This window comes from Musca vetustissima, unplaced genomic scaffold, assembly GCF_032173495.1.
Source record: "Musca vetustissima isolate MV318-11 ecotype Yass unplaced genomic scaffold, APGP_CSIRO_Mvet_v1 utg107989, whole genome shotgun sequence".
Classification (NCBI taxonomy): domain Eukaryota; kingdom Metazoa; phylum Arthropoda; class Insecta; order Diptera; family Muscidae; genus Musca; species Musca vetustissima.
Genome location: NW_026886817.1, coordinates 71,655 through 82,122, shown reverse-complemented (window position 1 = coordinate 82,122; position 10,468 = coordinate 71,655). Strand labels below are relative to the sequence as shown.

The following is a 10,468-nucleotide window of genomic DNA, read 5'->3' as shown; positions in this document are numbered from 1 at the left end:
TTTTACAATAAAAGAAAACAACTTATGGTGCTTTTACACGATATGTATTTTGACATAATTGACATATTGATTTTGAAGTATTGCCATATAATTTTGACATATTTACTAGATTTGCGTTTCCGAACTTTACTACTACTCTGAGTGTGATTTTGAAAGGCTTCCCTTTTGCTAGCTTTGCTATTAAAAAAGTACTGGGACAGATCAATAATTATCATGATGCAATAATAAGATGATGTATCAAAACAAAAACCTTTGTTTTTGTCTCGACCTTCTGTCAAATTTTCCTTATAATATTTCACATGGTTGGCAGCACTGCACATCGAATTCAAGTAGAAATTGCCCACTTTGAGAGTTAATCAAGACATCGGCTGCGTTAAATGGACTACCTATTTATTGTGCAATGAATAATTACATTAGTTATACATATAACATTATAGTACGTTTACATTGTACCGGATTTCGTTAACATAGTGGGCTTTGACAATTGAATTATATTTATGTCAAATTAATCCTCATTAAGTAGGTTAACCTCGCAAAATGTTCTAATGTAAATGTGTTTTACGTTTTAATTTTTTAAATGTGTATTAATTTGGCTGTTAACACAATTCCAATAATATGCATATACTCAATTCAATCAATAATTTATAATTTTTAGTACTAATCATCATAAATTTAAGCACACATTTATCTGACGGACTATGGGGCGTAGTCAGATACAAAGCTATTCATAAATTATATATACACCCCTTGACTGTGATTCAAGTCCATAGCATGAAATAGTATTTTCAATTTAAAAATGTATATCAGTAGAGCACTTGACGATAAGAAGACATGAAAATTCTCATGGTTTTTTTCTGTCTAACAGGTGTAAGAAAATATTATCAGAAGCTAATATATAAATAGATGACATGTCTTTTGGGGTAATCACAGTAGATTTTTGGTTAGCCGACAATGAAGATTATATGCATTGTTTTCATTGGGCTTTTGGTCGGAGCCTCGGCCGCCTCGATTGATCCAACATGCATGTTAAAGGATATAATTAAATCGGTAAGATTGAATTTAAGAAGGAGTTGTTTTCCTTACAAATTGAAAATTTTAATTGTTTATTTACATAGGACGAACGCATTAGTCGTAATGGTTACCCATCGGAATCCCATTTTGTCACAACTCCTGATGGCTATGTTTTGAACTTATTCCGTATACCCTATTCGAATAAATTGCAAAACAAGGATTCGTATCGCCCGGCCGTTCTGCTGCAACATGGTCTATTCAGTAATTCCGATTGTTGGTTATCTGGTGGCCCCGACAATGCTTTGGCTTATTTGTTGGCCGATGCCGGGTTCGATGTATGGCTAGGAAATGCCCGTGGCAACATTTATTCCCGCCAAAACACTATTATTTCCATAAATAGTCCAAAATTCTGGCATTTTGATTGGCATGAAATCGGTACAATTGATATCCCTACCATGATTGATTACATCCTTGAACAGACCGGACAATCGAAGATCCATTATGCTGGCCACTCTCAAGGTACCACGGTGTACTTTGTCATGATGTCCGAACGCAAAGAATACAATGAGAAAATTAAGTCAGCTCACATGTTGGCTCCATGCGCCTTCTTTGGACATGGCACTTCATTTGTGTACAAAATTTTCCCTCCCTTGGTCGGTACTCCCGGTGGTATATGGAATCAAGTGTTTGCCGATATGGAATTGATGCCACAAAATAATTTAATGAATCGAGCTGGGGATACTGCTTGTGGTTTAGAGCCTTCCTTGAAGTTCTTGTGCAATCACCTGTGGATACTGTTTGCCGGTGATGGTTATCAAAATACCAATTTGACAGCTCTGCAAGAATTAATTGAAACGCATCCTGGTGGTTCATCCAGTAATCAAGGTATTCATTTTATGCAATTGTATCAACATAATGTTGGTCGTTTCTGTCAAATGGATTATGGTGAAAAGAAAAATCAAAAGATTTATGGCCAACCCACCCCGCCGGATTATAATTTGCATAATATTGTGGCGCCCACATATTTGTATTCTAGCTACAATGATGGCCTTTGCGATTCCAAAGATGTTGATACATTAGTTTCGAACTTTAAGAATTTGGCTGGAGATTATCGTGTACCCGAAAAATCTTTCAATCATCTGGACTTTATTGTCGCCAAGAATATGCGGGAATTGGTGAATGAACCGGTTATGAGAAATATTCTTAAGCACGAAGAAGATTTGTATTGAATTTTGACAATAAAGTTAATGAGGCAATGAATTATTAATCTTTTTTGTTTTGTTTATATTTTAATATTTAACAGTGACTCCTCCTTTTGGTCCAAGTTCTATCTGACATAAAATTGACAAACCCATGTATTCGCATGTAGACACAGTGAAGGAATCATCATTATTGGTCTGTTCCCGTACTGCAAGAATCTACTCAATTTTACTATTTTCTTCGATATCATAAAGAAAAAAGTGTTATCGGAGTAAAAAATAGTAGATACTTGCAGTACGGGAACATACCATATATCATTTAAAGAGCGCGTCGACTCGATTTCAAATGTCATCTCCATAGCGTATATGTCACTTTAATCGTGTTCATAAATCCAGAGGATTATATTTGACGTATACGCTATGAAATTCACATTTAAGATCAAGTGGATTTTATAAATCTAAACGCACTTTAATACTAGTCTAAACAGATGGGTGATCTGTTCCAGAAACTCCTACAATGTTCTATTCGATTTTCCATTTATAAAGTTCAATAGTTTTAATCCTTTTGGGGTAAGGGAATAGACAAAGGATTTTATTAAGAAACCAAGACTAATCGCGCATTGAGATGGTGGATTTTTGTTTGATTTATTTTACATTGAACGTGCTTTATGATAAATCTAAATTAAATCGTCCTCAATGAGTATTTATTTGATATTTATGCAATGGAAATGACAATTTAAATCCACATGATTTACTAAATGCAGTTAAATGTAAATGTACTATTAGCGAATGCTGTGTGGGGAAGTGATGGGAAAAAGTCGTCAAGGAAAAGATGTTGTAATGAAGATATATTTATATATACATCTATTGCAGTATGAATTTGACGTACATTGTCATACAATACACGTTAAATATATAATAGGGTATATATATATATATATATATATATATTGTTACGTTCTTGGCTTTTACTGAATCCCCAAATAAAACGCGGGTTCTTTCGGATTACGATTATTACAATGATTTTATTCACACAACTTTACTTTGCACTTTACTTTACTCGACGGTTTCAATTCGCGATCTCATTCACAACTGACTCACTGCCTTTCCATTTCCCCTATTTATATGACCCTCGCTTGTCGCTACAGAAGTTTCTAGACGATCTGGTAACGCCTAGATTACGAACAATCTACCAATGCAACAAAAACACATACAAACTTACATTGAGTAAACAATAACAACAACTCATACAAACTTACATTGAGTAAACAATAACAACAACACATACAAACTTACATTGAGTAAACAATAACAACAACACATATACAGGCGAGGGGGTAACAAAGAAAGAGGAATTAAGCGATCATCAATGATGACGTTTAACAAGAATTGTACGACAATAACAAAATACCCAGTAGTTCGAGTAACTGGTTATGAACTGGTTATTTTACTAATTACCTGTAACTACCACTAGTTACCTCTTCATGCCCTAGACTGGTGAATTTAACATGGGTATGTCATTGGGGAAGTCAATTGTCCCCTGCCTGCGTTACCAGTATACAGTCATTTCGGTAGTAAAAAATGATTGTATATTTGACTAGTTACTTATGTATAGAAAATTAGATTATAAAAAAAATTAGATGTATAACAGTTTGAAAAATTACAATTTATTCTATACAAAAATATTTGTTATAACAGAGTATTGTATACATATATATTGTTTGATTCATCTGAAAGTCCCTAGTTCACGATTCTTTTGTTGGCTAAGTGTTTTTCAAATATGTTTCCCCGGCTAAATAGATTTATCTGAAATAGACGATTTAGAAACAGTTTAAGTTAGAAGTCCTACTTAAAGCTTTTTTTGTTATATAAAACTTACATATACAAAATCGGCAGTATACCCCTTGAACATTTACTGATGCGTTGAGCACCTCTATGGAGCGACACCTCTTCGTGTATCGCTATTAAATATTCTCAGAAGGCATGTCAATACTCCTTTAGGAATACATTTAATTTGAAGAATCTGTCAATCTGTGGGGACTTCTGAAATCTGGAAATGGAGCCTGTATAAGGATTACATTGGTCTATATTGTGTTACAAAAAACTTACCTCCGATTTATCATCTGTATTTTATTTGAATATTGAAATTATATTTTTTGCGGAAAACACACTTCTATTCGATTTTGCTTTAAAATTCCGAAAATTTCTAAAATGTCTAAACGGAATGACAAAACAATTGTTCTGTTTTGTTTTGTATTCATACTCGATTCATTACCCTTTGCATTACCAGTAACTACTGAATTAGAATGATATACATAGACAACATTTTCAATCGACAAATAAATCCAACAGTCAATTTTGTGTCCCTTTTTGGGGTATAAAGTAACTAGATCTCCAAGTAACTAGTTATATAACTATATATCAGCAGACAATTGATATTTTTTGAACAACTGGGTAGAAAATGAAAGAGGAAATGGAAGGATGTAGAAAAATCTATACAGTAGTTGTTGTTGTGAAGTTATTCAAATAAACTGCGTAGTACAAATTTACGTTACAATTCAAATTCTTAAATTAACGGACTTCATCTAAATTTATATTCGTAACATTGCCCCCCGCTTAAGCCTGTTCGTCCCGAATAGGCACAGTTCCCGTTCCGTAGGGGGTCAGCCGCTCCAAATGTACAACTTTCATCTTCGACCTGGGACTGTCGCTCCTCTGGATGCGATAAACGACTTCATTTATTTTCGTGACAATCTTGTAGGGTCCTTCCCAGTGCGTTTGCAATTTGGGGCATAGTCCTTTCTTTCGTTGTGGGTTGAACAATAGTACCAGTTGCCCTTCTCGGAACCCATCGGTATTTGCCGCTCGATCGTACCTTGCCTTCATGCGGTTGCTAACCATTTTTATTCGATGTCGGACTGCGTCGTGGACTTTACTGAAAGAGTTTTGAATGTCTTCATCTTGGTTCACATCATCGTTTGGGGTAGCACCGAATATCAAATCGCCAGGTAGCTTTAATTCATTTCCGAACAGAACTTTGGCTGGGGTCCGGGATGTGGAATCATGAATGGCCGATCTATAAGCCAGTAAAAACTTTGGAATATGCTCATCCCAGTCTCGTTGGCCACTGTCCACCACTTTCCGTAGATGTTCTTCCAGGGTGCGATTGAATCTCTCCACCATGCCATCTGATTGTGGATGTAGGGGTGTCGTTCTGGTTTTCTTGATTCCGTAGGAGTCACACATTTCCTTGAAGATCGCTGATTCAAAATTCCTACCTTGATCGGAATGAACCTCAGATGGAACACCATAGCGACAAATCCAATTTTTGCTGAACACATCCACAATTGTCCTGGCTTCTTGATTTGGGATAGCATAAACCTCTAGCCATTTACTGAAGTAATCCATGACCACTAAGACATACCGGTTCCCAGAGTCGCTTGTTGGGAACGGTCCAGCCACATCCATTGCGATTCTCTCAAAAGGGGCTCCTGAATTATACTGCTGCATGTAGCCTCGACTCTTCCGTGTTGGACCTTTAGCTCTTATGCACCTTTCACAATTGGCGATCCAGTCGGCAATGGATTTTTGACAGCCGACCCAGTAGAATCTCTGCTTTACCTTTTCAGCGGTCTTTGCTATGCCAAGATGTCCTCCACTTGGACCATCGTGAAACTCCGACAAGACATCTCTTATTTTGGAGTCTGGGACGACGATCAAGTTCCGGTGAGATTTACCGTCCTCACTTTCCCATTTGCGATATAAGCAATCATCTATTATCAGTAGACTGTCCCACTGGGCCCAATATGATTTTAAAAGAGGACTTTCGGAGGTAATTTCTTTGCGACTAGGTCGCTTGCCCGCTTCTATGGCCGAAATTATTTTGCCCAGAATGGGATCTCTTCGTTGTTCCGTCGACCAATCTTCACCCGACTCAAACTGCAATAGTCGGACATCAACGATATTCTCTTTATTCTCAGCCTTTGAGCAGTGCCTGCATTCTACTTTGCATGGCCGACGAGACAGGGCATCAGCATTACCGTGTTTTCCGCCTTTTCTGTGCTCGATTCTGAAGTCATAACTCTGGAGCCTCTCGATCCAACGGGCTAGTGACCTTCCGGATTCTTAAACTGCAGCAACCATTGGAGAGCAGCGTGGTCGGTCCTCAGCAGGAAATGCTGGCCATATAGGTATTTGTGGAAGTGTTTAACGCACTCAAGGACAGCAAGCAGCTCTCTCCTCGTCACACAGTAATTCCTCTCAGGTTTCGACAATGTCCGGCTGTAGTACCCGATGACTTTTTCCTGTCCGTCGATTTCCTGGGAAAGGACGCCACCGATGCCGCACGCACTTGCGTCTGTGTCCAGAACAAACTTGCCGCCAGGTATAGGGTATGCCAAAATGGGGGCTCTGCATAGCATGTCTTTGAGCTTTCTGAATGCCTCCTCCTGGTCGTTGCCCCACTGAAACCTCTGGCCTTTTTGCGTCAAGCGGTGTAGACATGCGGCGATGTTGGCAAAATTTTGGACAAATCGACGGTAGTATGTGCAGAGACCCAGAAAGCTTCGCAGCTCATGGAGATTTCGGGGCTGCGGCCAATCTCTGACGGCTTGAATTTTCTCCTTATCCGTCGATATGCCCTCCGGTGTCACGTGGTGCCCCAGGAACTTCACCTCTCGTTGGAAGAGACTGCACTTCTTTGGGTTCAGCTTGAGGCCTGAAGACGAAAGCTGCTGTAGAACATCCTTTAAGTTCTTGATGTGTTCGTCGAAGTTGCGTCCCATGACTATGATGTCATCCAGGTATATGAGGCACGACTTCCACTGCAGCCCTTTTAACACACGCTCCATCAGCCTTTCAAATGTAGCCGGGGCGTTGCAGAGTCCGAAGGGCATGACATTGAACTGCCAGAGACCCCCATTAACGCCAAACGCTGTTTTCTCTTTATCATTCTCGGCGATCTCTACTTGCCAGTACCCACTCTGCAGGTCGAGGGTGGAGAACCATGACGTCCCGACTAATGTGTCCAATGTGTCGTCGATTCTTGGGAGCGGATAGCTGTCTTTCTTGGTGACATCATTCAACTTCCGGTAGTCCACACAAAATCGGGTGCTTCCGTCTTTCTTCTTGACCAATACCACTGGGGAGCACCATGGACTTGACGATGGTTCTATTACACCACTCTTTTCCATTTCACTTATCAGCTTCTGGACCTCGTCTCTTTTCGCCAGGGGAACACTTCTTGGAGGCTGTTTAATGGGTCTCGCTTCTGCTGTATGGATTTCATGCTTCACCACTGATGTTCTTCCCTGGTGCTCTTTTGTCAACGCAAAGGTAGAGGCATATTTCCATAATAGCTGCTTAGCCTTGTTCCTCTCGGAAGGTTATAATTGGTGTGTCCACTCTTTTATGTAGCCGTCGAGGTGCTTCTTCTCCATGGCTGCTGGCTTTTCGGTGCTAGTTTCCAAATTAATTACAGCTTCAGCTGGTGTGCATTGTCCAACATCGGAAAATTGGCAAATTTGCTCTTGCTTGTTTGACAGGTTCAAAACTCTAACAGGAATCAATCCGTCCTTGTTGCTTTTCACCAGGGCATTTGCTATTAGGATGTTATTGTTTATGTTTTCTGCTGGTTCCACCACCCACAACTTCTCGGCTCCACAATCTCCATTCATTGGTACCCATATTATTGCTTCGGCACAGGGCGGTATTATCTCTGGATGGTCCGTAGTCAGACGTCTAATGGGTGTACTTTCGTCGTAGCCCACGTTTAACGGAATTTCGACGTTAGACCAGGTCATCACACGCTCTTTCATATCCAGATTGATACCGAAGGCAATCATAAAATCTGCGCCTATTATCACTTCGTCTACGATATCGGCAACTATAAACTCGTAATTCACCGATTTATTGGCAATAGTTAGTCTCAGGGTAATCTTGCCGTGTACTGCCGCGGGCTCCCCCGTTGCTGTGCGCAGTCTGACTCCATTAAGTTGCGTTATGTTTCCCTTTACCAGATCTGATCTTATGATGGACTTTGATGCGCCAGTATCTAACGTCAGAACTCGCTTGTCACCATTGATGTACCCAGTTGTTGTTAGGTTGTGACTTTTCTGTTGTACTATTGCTATGGAGATTGTGGGGCCATCGTCGATGGGAGCCAGTTCATGCCCCGCTGGACTGGCTCGATTTAGTTTAACGGTGGCTCATTGGTGGACTGTTGAGCCATTCGTCTACCATCTTTCGTTGGGGGTGGTGACGATGACCTGGATCGTTTGCGCTTAGCTCTGCATTCGCGCGCAATATGACCTGCTTTATCACAGTTGTAGCATCTAACCCTGGGCTTAGTCATCCCTACTAACTTTGTTTCTTCTATTACCTGCCTCATGGCGTCCTTGATCGAGTTAACGAGAGATTTGGGTTCGCAACCTTCGGTCTCCAGTTGGCGAATCTTGTGGGTCTGGGGCTTAACAATTATTCTTGCCGTCTCTTGGGCAAGGGAAAACGACACAGTTTCGGCAAACGACGCTTTTGGTGACGCATATGTTGCACATTTAATCTCAGGGTCACGTATGCCATTCACAAAGGTTTCGATTTTCATACGGTCCAGCAATGGGTGATTCTCTCCTGGATACGCCATTAGCACCAAACGTTCCACCTCAGCTGCAAAGTCTTGTAACGTCTCGTTTGCCCTCTGTACTCTTCCCCTTAATTCCATAAGGTAGATGTTTTGTTTATGTTCGCCACCGTACTTACGTTCCAGTGCAACAATAACATCTTCATAGTTGTTTCTAGAAGCGACAGGAATACTCTGTATAACATCAGCAGCACTGCCCTTCAATGCTAGAAGTAGTGCAACCGCTTTGTCGCTGTCGTTCCACGAATTTCTAGAAGCCACTGTCTCGAACTGTAACTTGAAAACATTGAATGATGTAGAGCCGTCGAATACAGGAGGTTTGATTTTTAGTGTGTTATCAGGAACTCGCACCGGACCACCTTTGATTTCCAGTTCCGACATTTTCTTCTCCAGATTCGTAAACCTTTGGTCGTGGGCCAGAAATTTCTCATCCACAGAGAGAATCTTCTCGTCAACCGACTGCACTTTCTTATCCAACTCTTTAATTTGGACCTCCACGGTTTCCACTCTCCTTCCAGTAAATTCTGTAATGTTCTCGAGTTTCTCGTTCATTATTCTCGAATTTTCTTCTAACTTTCTGAAATTCTCTTCGCTCCTTCTGGAATTTTCCTCAAACATTTTTGCCAGCATTTCTCTTAAATCGTCACTCCTGGCAGCTACTGACGAGACTTCCCCACCGTTGGATTCGCCCATTTCCGATAAATCCACTTCATCCTTATTGTCAAACTCGTATGTATCGATGTTCATACCACGGCGCTCGAACTCATCCAACAGACGTTTTTGTAGTTCAGCCTAGTTGCCAGTAGAGGACAATTCCAATTTATTCAGCTCCTTCTTCAAGCCTTCCACTCGTAGATCCTTAAACTTCATCGTAGTATTATCGTAATCCCACTTCTGACACCAATTGTTACGTTCTTGGCTTTTACTGAATCCCCAAATAAAACGCGGGTTCTTTCGGATTACGATTATTACAATGATTTTATTCACACAACTTTACTTTGCACTTTACTTTACTCGACGGTTTCAATTCGCGATCTCATTCACAACTGACTCACTGCCTTTCCATTTCCCCTATTTATATGACCCTCGCTTGTCGCTACAGAAGTTTCTAGACGATCTGGTAACACCTAGATTACGAACAATCTACCAATGCAACAAAAACACATACAAACTTACATTGAGTAAACAATAACAACAACACATACAAACTTACATTGAGTAAACAATAACAACAACACATACAAACTTACATTGAGTAAACAATAACAACAACACATATACAGGCGAGGGGGTAACAAAGAAAGAGGAATTAAGCGATCATCAATGATGACGTTTAACAAGAATTGTACGACAATAACAAAATAGAAAATGAAAGAGGAAATGGAAGGATGTAGAAAAATCTATACAGTAGTTGTTGTTGTGAAGTTATTCAAATAAACTGCGTAGTACAAATTTACGTTACAATTCAAATTCTTAAATTAGCGGACTTCATCTAAATTTATATTCGTAACAATATTTAAACAGTTCTTTAAATTCCACTTTTCTACTCAATTGTACAGTACTAGTTAATTACAATCGTGTGACATGTGGCAACATTATCAACATCAGCTGGACTATGTTC

General features: G+C 39.8%; 1 protein-coding gene across 1 annotated transcript; it reads left to right on the top strand.

The window, feature by feature from the left end:
• Positions 1–951: 951 nt before the first annotated feature.
• Positions 952–2,240, top strand: LOC133334294 (lipase 3-like). Its single transcript, XM_061542584.1, has 2 exons — positions 952–1,047; positions 1,116–2,240. The coding sequence occupies exons 1-2, from the start codon at positions 952–954 to the stop codon at positions 2,238–2,240; spliced, it is 1,221 nt and encodes a 406-aa protein (XP_061398568.1).
• Positions 2,241–10,468: the final 8,228 nt, after the last annotated feature.